The following is a 19,166-nucleotide window of genomic DNA, read 5'->3' on the forward strand; positions in this document are numbered from 1 at the left end:
GGAATAAGTGGATTTGAGATAGATGTAGGGGATAGGTTTGGTGATGGACAGGGAGGCCTGGTGTGCTGCGATTCATGGGGTCGCAAAGAGTCGGACATGACTGAGCGACTGAACTGAACTGAAGGAGATAGATAGGCCTTGATGGAAAGGACAGAATGCATTTAGGAGCTGGAGTTTACAGGTGTGGATTAGAAATTTAAGTCTGAAAGACAGCACCAGTTTAAAAACAAACAAGACTTTGGAGATTTACTTATTTACTTAACAAATAAGAGTGCTTATTGCCATGTGCTCGGCATGAATACATAGGTGAACAAAACAGACATATCCCTCCTCTCATGGAACTTACTTTACAGTGGGGCGGATAAACTATAAGTAGATAAATTTGTTAAATATGTAGTATATTATTATAAATACTAAGGAGAAAAAGTAAATTGGGAAGAAGGGTATGGAATAAGGAGGATATAAGTAGAACTTGTAGATAGAATGACCAGAGAAGACCTCACTGAGATGATGTTCTTTGCGTGAAAACCTGAAAGAAGTGTGGTAGTGAGTCATGCACATATCTGGAGGGCACCTAAGCACAGAGCTCTGAGGGGAGTGGGGGTGGCCTTCCTGTTCTAGGAAATGCAGGTAGGCCTTGTGGATTGAGAGGAGCAGGGTGGGCGGTGGGTGCGAGAGGAAGGTCGGAGCTGACAGGGTAGGGAACGGCTGTGCAGAGCATATATGGCCTTGGAGGTCTTTCTAAGACTTTATAAGATTGCTGCAGGGGTGCCCTAATTCTCATGGCCTGCAACCAGAAAGGCAGGAACGTGGAGTACGATTGCTATAATGGCTTTTATGGGATCATGTCCATACAGCACTGAGGGCAGAAGAATGAGTTCCTGCGAAGCTGAAGTTAAATTCATAGAAGACTTAATCGATTCTCCTTTTCACTTCACTTCAACATGTGGCTTAGGTGGGGTAGTAATCTTCCCTGAACATGTCCTGTGCAGTAGTCATCTGTTTTAGCTCTGGCAACTGCTTGCTTTTGTTCTGAGTAAAATGGGAAGGCACCGGATGTGCCTTTGAGCAGTGGAGGGCCAGAATCTTATATTTTAACAGAATTGATTACTTAGGCACTGCTGTGTTGAGTTTAGAGTGGATAAGATCATATCCTGATTCTGGGAAAGACTGAAGGTCAAAGGAGAAGGGAGAAGCAGAGGATGAGATGGTTAAATGGCATCATTGACTCGATGGACATGAATTTGAGCCAACTCCAGGAGAGGGTGGAGGACAGAGGAGCCTGGAGTGCTGCAGTCCATGGGGTCACAGAGTCGGACATGACTTAGCGACTGAATGAGCACAGCAAGATCATATAGACCGAAAGTGAGCAGTGGAAGAGGAGGAGGACAGAGGTGGGAGGACCAGGAGAGTGTGGTGTCGTGAAAGCCGGAGAGGAGCGCTCCAAGGAGGAGGAGTGCTGCGAAGCCTCTAGTAGACAAGAATAAAGACATACTGTGCAATGGGAACACTGAAGTGACAGGTGATTTTGGCAAGCCATTTCAGGGGTGTGTTGAGGCAAAAGTTACGGTGTAGTAAGTTGGAGAGGGGAGGGGAAATGAGTAAATGGGATGTGAAGAAGCTAAGACTGTGTTCATAACCTTTTCTTCTTGAAAGAGAAACAGGGTAGAAGCTGAGACTGTGAAATCAAGTGAGATTCCTTTTTGATTTTGTAAGGTGGAAGTTACTAAAACATGTTTGTTAATGATTGGGAATGATCCAACAGGGGAAAAGGATTATGTTGATGCTACTAATAATAGTAAACATTTACTGAGCACTTACTGTCTGTCAGATGTTGTGTTGGGATATTGATTAAAATAATTTTAGGATGGAGGTATTGATATTATCATTTCATATAAGGAAACTGGGAAGTAGAGAAATTACTGGCCCAGGGTCATGTAGCTACCAGGAGATGAGCCCAGATATTTGAAGTGCATGCATTTAACCACTGAGTTATACTGTGTACACTGACCATGCCAGGAAAAGAGAGAGAAAGACCTCCTCAGGCATAGCCCTCGAGAGGAGGGCAGATGAATGGGAAGGCAGGGAGGACTGGCCTTTGGCAGGGGAGAGTCCCTTCTTGCCTTGGTTGGGAATCGGAAGGCATGGTGCAGATGGCTGTAGTTGGACTGTAGGTGTTTTGATAGTGGGAATAAGAGAATGTTCATGTCTTAGGGCTTCTCTCTCTTTTTAAAAAATAAAGGTTAAGTCATTAGCTGAGAATCTAGTGTAGGAGGTTAAATCATTAGTTGAGAATCTAGTGTAGAGAGTAGAACTTGCCTAGGGGTAGAGGTTGAGAGGATGAAGACAGTGGAAGTCATATCCAGCAGTGGGAAAGAGAGCATGGATTGTGATGCAGTTTTCTGTGCCTTTTGAGATGTGTGATCATGAATTTTATGAAGCCAGTCACAGCTGTATGGTTCTTCTGCAGTGAGATTTAGCTGTGTGAACACAGGCAGAGATAAATGGTAGGGTTTAGCTGGTGCTGAGATTTTGGCAGGATAGAATAAATGGGAGAAAAAGGCTTGAGGGAGATGAGTGCATTTTCAAGAAAATAATGACCGCATTAAATAACTGGGGAAACCGGGCTGGATGAAGAGCAAAGTGAAGCCATAACAAATGGTGAGAAAATCGTAGGTCACGGGAGCTCAGTAAGATTGGCGGTTTGAAGCAGTGGAGATACTTGGCAAATAAGAATAGGAGGAGGTGATCAGAGGTGGTCCAGTCTCTGAAAGTTGTGGCTCAGGGTGTGGCCACGAGACTGGGGACTAAAGGGGGTGGAAGAGCAGGGCTCATCAGGAAGGAGGATGCCCAGAAATTCCTCACTGAATCTTGATTTTCTTTCAGAAAGGCCATGACTTTGGTGAAGGCGTTAGGGCAGGTAAGTGACACTTGTTTCCTTCCTGGCTATTATGAAAATAGGATTTTGGGGCATATATTGTTTTAAAAAGACAGTTGTTTTATTAGTCAAAATCAAACTTTTATACAGATTGAAAAAATTTTTTAATATTACCAATGTGAGGGAAGATCAATCTTTGAAACCAAAATTGTTTTAAAAATTCCAGTAGCCTTATCACTAACTCCCTAATTTCTATGAGAAGTAATCCTGCTCCCAGCAGTCTCACGGACTACCTCTGCTGAGAGCAGTGTGGGTTTATCAACTCTTTCTGCAGCTGCAGCCTCTGAAAGGTGCCTTTGTTCTCTTGCAAAAAGCCCGGAAGCCCCTGTTCTTTTGTACCGCCTGGGGAAACCCCAGCCATGTTGAGCCCTGCCATCTACCACTTTGCCTGTACCTAGCAGCTCAACATTGCCTTGAGAAAAAACTGCATGACGTAATTAGCAGCATCTGCAAATGGCATTAATTCCTATTTTTGCTTGTCATCTTTAGTCAGAATATTAAAAAAAGCAAGCAATTGATTTTTGTTCTAGCAAATTTGAAATCATTTTTTTATGTATGAGCTCATATCCCTATAAATAATAGCTGTCATTATGTTATGTCATTTATGTTGTATAAAATGAGTTCTTTCCCTCTGCATGTATTTTACATATCTACGTTTCTTGTGTTTTTATTTATCACTTTAATATAGTACAGACTCTGGATATACTCTATCTGAATAAAAGGTTATATTCTCTGAGTGGTAAGCTTCAGTAAACACTGGTCACTATGGTAGAATTCTCTTCATTTCTGGCATGATAGAGTATAAGAAATAAAAAGTCCTTTTAGGGAACACATAGAGCTGAGTCTGCAGAGATGGTTGTATGTTTTATAGAAAACATACTTTCCTCCCATTGGTTCCCTGCAGACTCTTGCTGCGTGTGGATCAGAGCTTAGACCTCTGTCGTGAGGAGGACCTGTGTGCTACTTGGTTATGCTGCTATAGTATTCAGTGTGTGTTAATAGAAGCCCTTCTTCACTTAAAAAAGAAAGGTATTTTTAGATATACCATTAGATATTTTAAGGAAAAAGGACTGAAACCAAGGGACATCAAAGTTCTAATTCACAGGGCAGGGGCTTATCAAGCTACTTTTTAATGAAGGCTAAGTATGCAGCCTCATTTTTCAGCATAACCTCTTTATTCAGAAAGCAGTATCTATTCTGAGTAAAACTGTTAAAATGTTCTTGCATAACCAAATGTTTGCTATAATTTGCTAATTATAAAGTATGTTAGCAAATGAATTAAGCTACCAAATTAGAGGAATGGTTGTCAGAAATGCTCTTAACATCTAGAATAAACTTCTTCCTTTAGAACTTACAGAAAAGAATTTTAAAAGGATTAACTCAGATTTGCTGGAGAGTTACCAGCTGGAGTTTTGAGTGGGTACCTCATGAAACCTTCTGAAAAACCTGAGTTTCCTACATGGCACGAATGTTTTACCTGTGCTGGATTAAAAATGTTGTTAGTTTGAAATTAAGTAACCTTGAAGATTTGATTAATATTCTCTTTCCTTTTGTCCTTCAGTAGACTGACTGTTCAGAAGGTATATAGCATTGACTTGAGTGCTTAAAAGAGATTCTTGTAGAATGTTCCAGGATTGTTTTTATTTACTCTGTCCAGGGAATGTAAAATTTTCAAATTGGCTGGGATCATAGCATCAGTGTTCAGTATCACCACTGATCAGATACTGGAATCCTGTAGTCAGGCGGCCAAACCTTGGAACCCTCCAGTATCCACATTTAATTATGCATAAATCCCCCTTCCCTCTATCTCCTGAGGCAACTTGCTGCCTTTGATTCCCAGATTGCTTCTTTAATTATTTAGCCTTTTAGTGATAAACTCATTTTTTAATGCGTTGGCCGGTTGGCCTTGTATGTTTAAATATTTTCATTCCTCACAAAAATTATGCACATTCAAAGTATGGTTGAAATTCCCTACCACAGCCATACTAAGTATAGCCTCATTCTCTTTCTTGAATTTTTTTGAGATAATTGTAGATTTACATGTAGTTGTGAGAAACATGGAGAGGTCCCCCATACCCTCCACCCAGTCTCCCAAATGGTAACATTTGTGTAACTGTAGTATGTGATCACAACCAGGAAACTGACATTTTCCTCCCTTTTAGGAGGAGGTTATGGACTGCTTCATGCCTAAAATCCTGTGGGGATACTGTGTGGCTATGCTAAGTGATGATTACACTTGAAATAAGAGAAGTAGAGCTTCTCGTGATAACCTGAGGTGGTCTGGTGTTTTAATTCAGTGTGAGCTAGATGATTCAGCAAAACAGTAGGGATGCATATTAATTATGTATAAAGTCTCTTTCCCTGTACCTTAAGTAATTTTCCTCAGTTCAGTGTAGAGGTTAGAAGACATATCTGGGCCCTCCACCCTCCCCTGCCTTCCATTCAAACCACACCAACTCTAGCTTTATACAGCAGAGATTTCATTTATGATTTTATTAGAAAAAGTTTGAAGGCTTAAATCACTGGATTAGTTCAGTAGGCTGTGTTCAAGTTAGAAGCATTAGGCTTAGCATGTTAGGTCATCATCCAGATTCTGTGGGGACTTAATTTAAGGGGGGTAGGGGAAGGAACATATACAAAAATTTCAACTTTGCAGAAAAAGATGTGCTATAGAAAAATATGCCTAGTCCAAGGTAGTTTGTGTCAGTTCAGTAATTAATATCTGGTAATACCAGAAAAAAAAAATTAACATTTCTTATGTCTCTACTTGACAGTTTTAATAGATAAAGACCAGAGTCCAAAGTGGAAACCAGCTGACCTAAAAGAAGTTACTGATGAAGATTTGAATGATTACTTCAAATCTCTGGGAAGTAATGATTTGATATTTTGAAATGATTGGATTTTTAAAATATTATTTTGGAGCAGAGGTTGCCAAACCATAGCACATGGGCCAAAGCCAAGCTGCTGCCGGTTTTCTTATGTATTGCTCAGCTAAAAATGGTTTTTGCCGTTTTAAATTTGGGAGAAAAGGAATCAAAGACAAGTATGGCATGTCATGTGAAAATTACATGAAATTCAAATATCATTATGTATAAATAAAACTTCATTGGAACATGGTTTTACTCATCTGTTTGTTTATCTGTGGCTGCTTCGAGTAGTTGCGGTAGAGATTGTAAGGCCTGCAAAGCCTAAAATATTTACTTATCTGGTCCTTTTCACAAGAAGTTTGCCAACCTCTATTTTAAAAGATGGAAAAATTTGAAGGTCTTTAGCGATTCCTGAGTTAGTATATCTAACTGAAATGGGAATTTTATGTTTTGGCTCTGGAAATTGGTTTTTAATGTTCAGTTCAGTCATCCAGTTGTGTCTGACTCTTTGCAAGCCCATGGACTGCAGCACGCTAGGCCTCCCTGTCCATCACCAACTCCTGGAGTTTACCCAAATTCGTGTCCATTGAGTCGGTGATGCCGTCCAACCATCTCATCCTCTATCGTCCCCTTCTCCTCCTGCCCCCAATTCCGCCCAGCATCAGAGTCTTTTCCAATGAGTCAACTCTTCGCATCAGGTGGCCAAAGTATTGGAGTTTCAGCTTCAGCATCAGTCCTTCCAATGAACACCCAGGACTGATCTCCTTTAGGATGGACTGGTTGGATCTCCTTGCTGTCCAAGGGACTCTCAAGAGTCTTCTCCAACACCACAGTTCAAAAGCATGAATTCTCCAGCGCTCAGCTTTCTTTATAGTCCAACTCTCACATCCATACATGACTACTGGAAAAACCATAGCCTTGACTAGACAGACCTTTGTTGGCAAAGTAATGTCTCTGCTTTTTAATATGCTATGTTGGTCATAACTTTCCTTCCAAGGAGTAAGCTTTTAATGTTAAGTTTAATGTTAAGTAAACTTATATGTAGGTTATAAAATGTTTTTTGGATACTTTGTTAACACTTCATAGAATTTCATAGTATAAAAATCTATTTTATTTTTCCATTTATTTTTATTAGTTAAAAATCTATTTTAAAGAATTCTGAGTTTAGCTGAAGTGTTCCTTTTATAACATTAGAAATCTCAAGCAGAGAGGAAAAGGTTATTATGAGATTGTCTCTTCATTATTAACTCAGCCTTGGCCTTCCCTGAAGTTAATCAGAATCCCTTCCTATGGTGATAAAAGCATTATTTCTTGTTCCTTGCAATATTTGCTAATCTGGCAGAATGAGACATTAGAAAATTCTTATCTCTTAAGATAGATACTCTGCAATTTACATCAGACTTTGGTGTGATAACAGTAATCTGTCCTTCCAGTAGTTCAAATCAGGAGAAAAAACTTGAAAACCCTCTGGTTTTCTGGTTTCAAGAAAATACTTGAAACCCGTTTGTTCTATGAAATACCTTCAGTAATTGCTACTGTTGACAAAATAAGTTTAAGGTACACAACTGTCAAAGCTAAGGTTTTTCCAGTAGTCATGTATGGATGTGAGAGTTGGACCATAAAGAAGGCTGAGCACCGAACTGATGCTTTCGATCTGTGGTGCTGGAAAAAGACTCTTGAGAGTCCCTTGGACAGTAAGGAAATCAAAACAGTCAATCTAAAGGAAATCAACCCTGAATATTCATTGGAAGGACTGATGCTGAAGCTAAAGCTGCAGTACTTTGGCCACCTGTTGTGAAGAGCCAGCTTATATGAAAAGACCCTGATGCTCGGAAAGACTGACCACAGGAGGAGAAGGGGCGATGGAGGGTGCGATGGTCAGATGGCATCACTGACTCAGTCGTCTTGAGTTTGAGAAAACTCCCAGTGGTGAAGGACAGGGAAGCCTGGCATGCTGCAGTCCACGGGGTCACAAATAATTGGACATGACTGAGTGAACAACAACACAGTTGTGAATGTCCCAGACTTGGAACATTAATGTCCAGGTAAGAATCATTTTTAAAGATCAGCTTATAATTTATTGTATAATTTGATTCAGTTTTTCCTTCATTCCAAACCCCTCAGAACTAGAGAACTTTACTTTTGAAAACTGAAAAGCAGGCAGAACTGAAAGTGACAAAGATTATATCTAGCACTCTTTTCATAGATGAGGAAATTGCAGTCCAGAAGGATTTGCTTTACATTTTCTGTTCTCAATATATTTAACATGAATCATCCCTCCCCTCCCCCCAAATGAGGAGCATATTTGGAAAAAAGATGCCATAGTAATGAATGAACATGTTTACATTTACATTCTTTGTTTGTTTTGGCTGCCCTCCACTGCATGAGGGCTTCCCTGACCAGGGATCAAACCCATGCCCTCTGCAGATGAAGCATGGATTCTTAGCCACTGGACCGCAAGGGAAGTCCTACGTTTATATTTTTAAAGCTCCTAAATGTGGATGCAAATGATCTAAGAAAATATTTTGTATAAATGGATTTTTATTTTCTTTGTATTTGCTAGAAATGCAGAAAATGTTAAGTCCTTTATGTTAAAAAATTTGAAATCACACAATGGGAAAAAGCAGTTGCTTGCATCAATTAAATAAGAACTCATAACTAGTTAATTGCAACTGGACTTTTATTGTACAGTTAGGGAAAGTGTTTTCACAAAAATACTTGGAAAAAATATACCATTTCATAGGTAAGTCTTACAGCGAAGAGAATTTGCTAACAAATATCATTTCAAGATGTAGGGAGTACGTCTGAGCTTGTGCCCACTGCTCCAGGGAAGACATGTCCAGTTTGGTCACAAAGATACAGGATGAGGGCATTATGATTAATCAAGCCATTTATTTGTTAGAGCTTTGTTTTTAAATTACTGTTCCTTGATATTATAATTTGTCTCTTAACCTCTTGATTTCTAAAACTATATAATTACAAAAGTATAGTTCCCCTATCTCATAAAATGCCAACGATACCGAGTGGGCTATGCGCGTGTCATGTTACTTGATTCACTCAGCATGTCTCTCTTTGATACTAATAAGGCAGTCTGACACAAACGATTCCTTTGGGACTAAGATCACTTTTATCCCCTTCAAACTTGTGCTTTAAGTGCTAATAACCACAGGTAGTTTGCAAAGAACTGATAAGGCAACAGAAAGTGGAGAGGTCTCGGATCAAAGGCCTGTGAAGGAAAGGTGATAACTAGCGCTGAACAGACACTGCCTTGGGAAGGCGGCGGTGGGAGCACATCTGCGGGGGGTGTGGGTTTTAAGTGAGGAGCTGGCACCTCTTCTCGGCTCATCTGCTGCTTCCACAGCTGCCCCTGCAGGTACTCCGTCACCGGCTGGCACTCATCGCCCCCTCCGCTGGATGTTCTTGAGGTAAAAGAATGAATGGTTTCGCACGTGTCATGTGGTAACCAATGGAGTGTGGGGGGGGTCTTGCCCTCACATGGCAACACTGGAAGCTTGTTTTTAGAGCCTGATGGGAATGTTGTTTCTTGGTCCCTCTTTTCCCCACTATCCTTTCCCTTATATTCTGGTCACTATTCTTATTTCCTCGTGTTCGTGATCTAAGTTGGAACAAATGTTTTCAATTCCAGTAGCTAATAATTCTTTCAGTCTTGCTTTATTAATGTATGTCTCCTTCTAAAACAGCCTTTCTAACTTTGCTCATGAAAGACCTTCAAATGGAGGAAATCTGATCTTTAAATATGAAGGCAGGTTAGAAGTTGAATTATCCTGTCAAAGATGTTCTCATTTATGTTGCCATCACACCAAACTATAACTTGATAACAGTCATATGCAGTACATTTGATCCAGCTGTTTCCTGCCTGCCCCCAACATGGTTTATCCACTAACTCACTGATTATACAAGCTTTAAGTCTCTGTGTCACAAGCTACTATAACTCTGTTAAAATGAGTTGGGAGCAAGGGGGTGGTGCTCAGTGACAAAGCCATAGTATCAGAGAGGGTGGCAACAGAGATTAGGCTTTTAGCTAGATTACATCCTGGCAGACATCCTTGTATTACTCCCCTAGGAAGTAAAGGTCTAGGGCAAAGGGGGAACCTGAGGTTTAAATATTTAGGTGTAATCTAAGCCTACTAGTCTATATCCCTATGTATGCTGAAAAATCTAGTGTAATGCACTTTCATATGGCTTTGTGTTCTCACCATAATATGTATTATCTTATATACTTATATCTTTTAAACAGCAGTGACCTTGTAGTGAAAGTATATGATGTGAGATATAAAATGAATGAAAAATGACAACATCTAGGCTTTTGTCTGAGTCATTAGTATAAACACTCATAAAACTAAATTTTTCTTCATGAGCTAGAAATATGTTTTGCACATTTGGGAAACTTTCTATTCTTAGCCTTGTGACTTCAGATCTTTGTATGAACGGGGTGGTGGTTTTTGTAAAGTTGCTAGATTATAAGTACAGCAATACAGTACAAACCCTGGGAGTAGGTGAAGGTTAAATGACCAGCTGTACAAATGCAGCTGAAAGATGACAGACCTGTCACTTCGAAGAATTTTCTTTGCCCATTTACCATGGAGAATTTAGTCTGTTTGACTGTGGGCTTCAGAGTATAATGCTAAAATTAGAGGTCATAACGTCATATACATTTATGTCATTAGAGGTCACAAGCTTTTTTCTGCCTTTCTTCACTTTTGATTATAAGGGTCTACCATATCTTAGTAAAAGTATCTTATAATGTATCAGTTTTCTTGCAAGCTAATGTCTTCTCAGTATCTTCTTTCTGCTTTCCTGAGTTTTCCGTCACTATCTTAAACTAATTATCTTTTCAGAAAACTTCCCCAAAAAGCCAAATTTATGAAAATATTATCACATATGGCTGTAAATGCCCCCATGGGCTTTTTTACCAGTAAAAATATATATGTGAGTATTCCCTTTAGAGGAGTATTTGATCTTTTGTAATAACTGCACATCTCATGCATAATCCAGATAGTAATCTGAAGGGTGCCTATCCATGTACCAGTCCCTTGTGTCTGTGAGACAGTAACACTTAATACACGTGTGGCGCTGAGATCAGGCTCTTCTTCCCACCTTGTCAGCTAGGGCTTCTGTTACTTTATAGTTCTCTGGATTGCTGTTTATAAAAGCTAGGCATGCTGGTTTTCTTGTATAGTAATATCACTGGGCTACCTAATTCAATGTAGTAAACATTGTCATGACTTCTATAAATTGTATCTTGTTAAGATGCTTATATGCAGTCTGAATCATCCAATAACAGCTGTGATTAGTTACGGCCCTGACTAACTATCCAGGTGATAGGTATGCTTTTCATCTACATAAGTAATGATTTAATTAAGGACAAGGTTCATGGTAGACCTCTTCCACATGGGTTGCTTTCTTATGTTTGACCATTTGTGTTAAGGAGGGATCCAAACCTTGACCCAAAAGGTTTTGACAAACAAAACCCATCGTTAACCACTCTGACTTGAGTGCCATTCCCTTACCCAGGCATTTCAAGAAAAATCTTTTCGTACCATGTGGTTTTTGTTTAAACTGACAGTTATTTTAAAGAAATGTCTTTAAAATAACCAGTTGTAAACCCAAGATGCTTTTAAAATTCTTATTTCTTTGGTGATGGCATTACTGCCTCTGGAAGGAAGTGGTGTGACATACAGCTAATTGATTCCTGTGGCTCCAGAGGACTTACATTTAAACCTTTAGTGACTAAAATCCAAGACCACGCAGAGAGAAACTGCTGTTAATGTAGAACTGCTTAAAATACTTCATTTTAGGTATTAGACTCTTGAAGCTATTGTAATATTTTTCTTTACACCCAGATGGAGTTATTTGTATTTATTCACACCAGTTTCTGCTATTGTTTTATGTATTTAAACTAGCACCAACTTGATCCACAGTTCAAGAAAGTGTTGTCATCTTATACATAGAATCAAGGCCCTTCACTCTCAATATATGGGATGTCATAGTACTTGAGGTTGTTGCCTGCCCACTGCTGCAAGGCATCACTCAAGATTTCCTGGGACAGGTGCTGTGCAAATTCGAAGACCACAATTTGAGGCCCTGGGGTTTCCTTCACTTCCTCTTTGACACTAACTAGAGAAGGTCTCCTGGGTAGAAATTTCTCTTCAGGCATAAAGTTTTCTTCACTCACATGCCTCTTCTCACTCTCAAGTGTGGTGGGAAATGGGAAAGTTTGCTTTGATTTCATGCAGCCCATGTTATGAAGAGCTCTGACTGAGTGAAGGAAAGCAGTAGCAAAGACTACTTCAATAGCATCTTTGGAAAACACCAAGCATTGTCCACTTGATACTGACCAGTGTTTTTCCTCTCCAGGACACTTCAGAAATCAATATTCCCTTTCACCAATCTTCACATGTAGTGTTTTATCTGTCAAGAGAAGGTAAAGTTCATTTTGAAGTCATATAATGCAAATACTGCCCAATTCGGTAGCAAGTAGAAACAAATCTTTACCACTTTACTAAGGTATCAACAGCTTTATCTTGCCAATAGAAAAGATAATCATTCAAAACTGGCAATTAAGAAATAGGAAAACATTTTTTCAAGATCATGAAAATTTTATAAAACTGAAAACAGTCAAACTGTTGTTACCTTAGATTTTTTTTATGTACACCAGGGTTCAGCAAATGATATATAGCCTTTGGTTGTAGTACACTGCAGGGACAAAAACACTGGTGGCTATAGTACTGGGGAAAACTCACTGGTATGAGCTCCTTTGGCCAGGTAAGATGCTGAGAAAGATTGAAGGCAGGAGGAGAAGGGGACAACAGAGGATGAGATGTTTGGATGGCATCACCGACTCAATGGCCATGAGTTTCAGCAAACTCCAGAAGATAGTGAAGGACAGGGAAGCCTGGAATGCTGCAGTCCATGGGGTGGCAAAGAGTTGGGACACGACTGAGTGACTGAAGAACAACAGTGAGCTCTTCTGGAGGTGGCCATAGAGAGAAGTGAAGTCACTCAGTCATGCCTGACTCTTTGCAACCCGATGAACTGTAGCCTGCCAGGCTCCTCTGTCCATGGGATTTTCCAGGCAAGAATACTGGAGTGGGTTGCCATCTCCTTCTCCAGGGGATTGTCCCAACCCAGGGATCGAACCTAGGTCTCCTGCAGACAGACTCCTTACTGGCTGAGCCACGAGGGAAGTTTAGAGGTGGCCATTTTCTCCCCCAAACCTGGCCCCACCCATGACCCTATAGGCTCCAGTACTGGGAACCCTCAAGGCAAACAACCAACAGGGTGGGAACACAGACCCACCCATCAGCAGACAGGCTGCCTAAAGTCTTCATGAACCCATAACTGCCAGCTAAACACACCCCTTGAAATAGCCCTGCCCACCAATGGACAGGAACTAGTCCCTCCCACCAGGAAGCCTGCACAAGCTCTTACACCGGCCTCATGCACCAGGAGGCAGACAGCAGGAGCAAGAGGAACTACAGCCCTGCAGCTTGTGAAATGGAAAGGGCAGTCACAGAAAGTCAGACACAGTGAAGATGGCAGAGGAATACGTCCCAGACAATGAACAAGATAAAAGCCCTAAACAACCACCAAGGGAAGTGAAGCTAGGTAGTCTACCCCCAAATAAGGAATTCAGAGTAATGACAGTAAAGATGACCCAAAGGCTCCGGAAAAGAATGGAGGCACAGTACAAAAAGATAAATACATGTTTAGTAAAGAGCTAGAAGATCTAAAGAGATGAACAATGACAATAACTGAAAATACATGAGAATAAATCATCAGAATAAATGGGCAGAAAAATGGATATAAGTGTGAGTTGGAAGACAGAATGGTGGGCATCAAAGACATAAAATACTAAAACAAGGGAAAAGCAACAAATAATATACAAGGCAATTCCCATAAAGTTTTTCAGCAGAAACTCTGCAAGCCAGAAGGGTATGATAGATTTACAGTGATGAAAGGGAAGAACCTTCAACCAAGAATATTCTACCCAGAAAGTCTCTCCATTCAGATTTGACAGAGAAATCAAAAGTTTTACAGATAAACAAAGCAAAAAGAATTCGACACTATCAAACCAGCTTTGTAACACACTAAAGGAACTTCTTTAAGCAGGAAAGTAAAAAAGACCACAAGTAGAAACAAGAAAACTATGAATGGAAAAGCTCACTAGTAAAGGCAAACATACAGTAAAGGTAGGAAATCATCTGACACAAATACAGTATCACAGCCAGCGATTGTGAGCAGGGTACAAATGCAGGATACTGGAAATGTATTAGAAATTAAAAGACCAGTAACTTAAGACAATCTTGTTTATATATAGAATGCTATATCAAAACCTCATGATAACCGCAAACCAAACATCTACAATAAATTCACTCACACACACAAAAAGGAATCCAAATACAGTACTAAAAGTCACAAGAGAAAAGAACAAGAGGAAGGGGAGAAAAAAAAACCTACAAAAAAAAATCCACCACAATTAACAAAATGGCCATAAGAACCATATATATTGATAATTACCTGAAATGTAAATGAATTAAACATTCCAACCAAAAGAAATATATTGGCCGAATGGATTAAAAAAAACAGGACCTTTATATATGCTGTCTACAGGAAACTCATTTCAGATTTAGGGACATATACAGTCTGTAAATGAGGGGATGGGAAAAGATATTCCATGCAAATAGAAATCAAAAGAAAGCTGGAGGAGCAATACTCGTCAGATAAAATAGACTAGAAAGACTGTTACAAGAGACAAAGGACACTACATAATGACAAAGGGATCAATCCAAGGAGATATAACAAGTATAAACGTATATGCACCCAAAATAGTATTTGCCTTATATATTCAGGTGCTCCTAACAGCTATAAAAGTAGAAATTGCCAGTAACAATAATAGTGGGAGATTTTAATAGCCCACTTTCATCAATAGACCAGACAGAAAAAGGGAAACACAGGCCTTAAATGACATATCAGACTAGATGGAGATAATTGATATTTATAGAGCAATCTATTCAAAAGCAGAATACACACTCTTTTTAAGTGCACATGGAGCATTCTCCAGGATTGATCACATTCTGGGGCACAAAGCAAATCTTGTTTAAATTTAGGAAAATGGAAATCATATTAAGCAGCATTTCTGAGCCCAACATTAGAGATTACAAATCTACTACAAGAAAAAGCTTGTAAAAAACACAAACACATGGAGGTTAAACAGTATGCTACTAAAAAAATCAATAGATCACTGAAGAAATCAGAGAAAATGAAAGCCACAATGATCCAAAACCTATGGGATGCAGGAAAAGTAGTTCTAAGAGGAAGTTTATAGCCATACAATTTTACATCAGGAAACAAACCTAACCTTACAGCTAGAGCAACTAGAGAAAGAACAAACAAAACCCAGTTAGTAGAAATCATAAAAACCAGAGATAAGTGAGACAAAGAAAACAATAGAAGTATCAGTGGGAAAAAAAGCTGGCTTTCTTATAAAATTGATAAACTTTCAGCCAGATTCACCAAGAAAAAAAGGGATCATCTTGAAATTCTGCCTGGGGCATCTTCCAGCATTAACACTAGAAGGTTGAGTCCAAGCAGAGTGGCAACTCTGCTGTGTTACAGAGGCAGAGACTGAATTACTGAAGCAGATAAAATTACAGGAGAATTCAAGAGAAAGGGGAGTTGGGAGGGAGGCAGAAATTTTCATGAGGTCTCACTAAAACCAAGCAGGACCCTGCAGGGCCTTCCTCGGGAGAGACTCGTGGGTCCTCTGCCTTTTCCAAGGCCTTCTCTGAGTTCCAAAGAACAAATGCAAAAATAAAGGAAAACAGTCAAGCAAGCCAAAATAATAATAGCCATGAAACAAAGTCAAGGATCTTTAATTCCTCTTCAAGTGCTATAGATAATACCTTGAGCCATATTCTTGCTTTGCAGATACTAAAACCATCAGGTGAAGGAAGTTAACTGTCTGCTGACCACCAGCATGCAGACCCCAGACTGACTGGAACTAGAAGGCTGATGATATTAACTCCAAAGTGCCACCTAGTTACCTCACCACTAAGCAATCAGAAGGATGTCCATGAGGTGATCACACATCCCGAGACCTTCTCCCTCACCCTGCCTTTAAAAAAAAACACTTGAAAAATATATACCTGTGTATGTCTAGCTGAATCACTTTGCTGCACACCTGAAACTAACATATTGTTAATTAACTTTACTACAATGTAAAATAAAAACTTAAAGACAAAATGTCCAATGATAAAAAATAAATTTGACACTTCTATTTAACGACTATGTTTTAAACAGTGTTTCTGTATGTTTGTCGCTACAGTAGCCTTAATTAATCTGAACACGGGCAATAAAGCTTCTTAAAAACCCCTTCACCAAAAGCCATCAAGGAGTTCAGGATTTTGACCACGATCTGTTTATTCTTGCTTGGCCCCACACTAGGCATCTTGCAATAAACACTGCTTTCCCTCACCACGACCTGGTGTCAGTTGCTTAGCTTTTCTGTGCATCAGAAAAGCAGACCTAAATCTGGTTTGGTTGAGGGCTGGGGTGTGTATATACAGAAAACATTTGCAAGACTTAGCAAATGAATACCTGCTCTGGGACTTAGAATTGAACAGTGATGCTATAAGTTCAATAGTGCTAGGGAATTCGTGAAGTTCCACACCAGCCAAAGTAAAGAAACCTCACTGAACACATGAGGCATTTAGCTACTACTCTGTGTGACACTTTAGGAGTGAACCCTAGAGCCGAGTTTAATAAAACTTTTCACTAAAGGGCTAGATAATATAGTTAGTTCCCTACATAGCAACAGATTCCATTCTGAGAGCATGTTTGTAAGTCCAGTTTGTTCCTAAGTCCAACAAAGTTAGCCTAGGTACCCAGTTAACAGTATCAGCTATGTAGTACTTTATGTAATAGGTTTATAATACTTTTCACACAAATAATACATAAAAAATAAAACATTTTTTTTAAATGGCAGAGAAGGACATGTACTCATCTCCTCTTGTGAGAGCACCAAAATTACAAATAACTGTTGAACAACCATTGATAGGAGGACGCTGAAACCCATCACAAAAAGATACCCCACGTCCAAAGACAAGAAGCTGTAGCAAGTTGGTAGGAGGGATGCAATCACAATAAAATTAAATCTCATACCTGCTGGGTGGGTGACCCACAGACTGGAGAACAGTAATACCAAAGAAGGCCTTGCACTGTTGTGAAGGCTCTGAACCCCAAGTCAGGCTCCCCAGCCTGGGCATCCAACAAAGGGACTGAGATTCCTCAGGGAATCTGGCCTTCAGGGCCAGTGGGATTTGATTATAGGCCTTCCAGAGGACTGAGGGAAACAGACACTCCAGTCTTGGAGGCACAAACAAAATTTTGCATGCACCAATACCCACAGGAGAGGAGCAGTGACTACACAGGAGACTGAACCAAAACTACCTGTTAGTGTTGGAGGGCCTCCTGTGGAGGTGTGGGTCGGCAGGGGCTCACCACAGGGATGGGGGCACTGGAAGGTCCCCCTTGGTGTAAACCCTCTTGGAGTTCACCATTAACCCTACCATAGAACCTGTAGACCCCGGGGCTGGGTCTCCTCAGGCCAAACTACTAACAGAGAGGAAGTGCAACACCCGCCACCCACATGAGCAGACAATTGGATTAAAGCTTTACTGAGCAAGGCCCTGCCCTGTGAGCAAGTTTTTCCCATGCAAGTCCTTCCAATCAAGAAGCTTACACAAGCCTCTTAGCCTCATCCATCAGAGGACAGACAGAAAAAGCAAGAAGAACAGTCTCACAGCTGCTGAAACAAAAACCATATTACAGAAAGTTAATCACGATGAAAAAGCAGAAAGCTATGTTCTAGATGAAGGGACAAGATAAAATCCCAGAAAAACAACTAAGTGAAGTGGAGATAGGCAACCTTCCAGAAAAAGAATTCAGAATAATGATAGTAGAGATGATACAGGATCTCAGGAAAAGAATGGAGGGAAAGATTGAGAAGATGCAAGAAATGTTTACCAAAGATCTAGAAGAACTAAAGAACAAGCAAACAGATGAATAATACACTAGAAGGTATCAATAGCAGAATAACTGAGGCAGAAGAACAGATAAATGACTGGGAGGACAGAATGGTGAGAATCACTGCCACAGGACAGAATATAAAAAAAAGAATGAAAAGAAATGAATATAGCCTAGGAGACTTCTGGGACAACATTAAACACATCAACATCCACATTATAAGGGTCCCAAAAGGAGAAGAAAGAAAGGACCTGAGAAAATATTTGAAGAGATAATAGCTGAAGACTTCCCTAACGTGGGAGAGGAAATAGTCAACCAAGTCCAGGATGCACAGAGAGTCCCAGGAAGGATAAAGCCAAGGAGGAACACGTAGTAATCAAACTGACAGACAAAAGACAGAGAGAAAATATTAAAAGCAACAAGGGAGCTCCTATCAAGCTACCAGCTGATTTCTCAACAGAAATGATACAAACCAGAAGGGAATGGCATGCCATATTTAAAGTGATGAATCTAGAACCAAGAATACCCTACCCAGCAAGACTCCTTCAGATTTCATGGAGAAATCAAAAGCTTTCCAGACAAGCAAAAGTTAAGAGAATTCAGCACCACCAAACCAGCTTTACAACAAACGCTAAAGGAACTTCTCTAGGCAAGAAACCCAAGAGAATGAAAAGACCTATGAAAATAAACCCAAAACAATTAAGAAAATGGTAATAGGATCATACATATTGATAATTACCTAAATATAAATGGGTTAAATACACCAACCAAAAGACTTAGACTGACTATTGGATGAAAAAATGTGGATGTATGCACTTCAACTTACCACATCACTCAGCTTGACACCCCCTCCAATTGTATGTGGTTATTTTATATTGTTAACTTAATCATGTTCCCATTATGACTTACAGTTATAATTATCTTCTATTTTTTGTCTGACTATTGATTGTGAAAACTGATAAACATCTTTAACTATTGTGATTATGTAACTATTACTCACTTAATACCACTGTATCATGATTGGTCAACAGAAAAATAATAGAACTTTATATCACCAAAACTAGGATTTAATAGAAAAACCTGTAATCAGTTTTTAAAATCCAGATGCATATCATAATTATCTTGAAATTTTTTGAAAAATACAAATGCTGGGTATTGCTTTTTTCTTCAGAGCTCCAGATATTATGTTTCTAAAGAGCAGTCATGTTTAAAAACAACTGGACTATATGCTGATCTTTTGTTTTCATATAGTTTATTTTACTTTTTCTATTTCATATTCAGCATTCCCATTTCATTTAGTTTATGTTCTCCAA

At 39.6% G+C, this 19,166-nt stretch overlaps 2 protein-coding genes across 16 annotated transcripts in view; one reads left to right on the forward strand and one right to left on the reverse strand.

Moving 5' to 3' along the window:
- HIBCH (3-hydroxyisobutyryl-CoA hydrolase) overlaps nt 1-17,816 on the forward strand; it is a 121,278-nt gene extending 103,462 nt beyond the window's left edge. For 4 of the 9 annotated variants that reach the window (XM_070475865.1, XM_070475862.1, XM_070475863.1 and 1 more), the window contains 2 exons: nt 2,891-2,920; nt 3,213-3,674. In XM_070475865.1, the coding sequence (XP_070331966.1) occupies nt 2,891-2,920; nt 3,213-3,401 (219 nt within the window). In that variant the 3' untranslated portion in view covers nt 3,402-3,674. Of the gene's footprint in view, nt 1-2,886; nt 2,921-3,212; nt 3,675-5,712; nt 6,051-15,756 lie in introns of those variants that run through there. The other 5 variants (XM_070475869.1, XM_070475868.1, XM_070475864.1 and 2 more) reach the window with 5 other exon arrangements.
- C13H2orf88 (chromosome 13 C2orf88 homolog) overlaps nt 8,468-19,166 on the reverse strand; it is a 68,869-nt gene continuing 58,170 nt past the window's right edge. For 6 of the 7 annotated variants that reach the window (XM_070475871.1, XM_020900529.2, XM_070475874.1 and 3 more), the window contains exon 2: nt 8,468-12,237. In XM_070475871.1, coding sequence (XP_070331972.1) covers nt 11,780-12,067 — 288 coding nt within the window. In that variant the 5' untranslated portion in view covers nt 12,068-12,237 and the 3' untranslated portion in view covers nt 8,468-11,779. The remainder of the gene's footprint in view (nt 12,238-19,166) is intronic. The other variant, XR_011490918.1, reaches the window with a different exon arrangement.

This window comes from Odocoileus virginianus, chromosome 13, assembly GCF_023699985.2.
Source record: "Odocoileus virginianus isolate 20LAN1187 ecotype Illinois chromosome 13, Ovbor_1.2, whole genome shotgun sequence".
Taxonomy (NCBI): domain Eukaryota; kingdom Metazoa; phylum Chordata; class Mammalia; order Artiodactyla; family Cervidae; genus Odocoileus; species Odocoileus virginianus.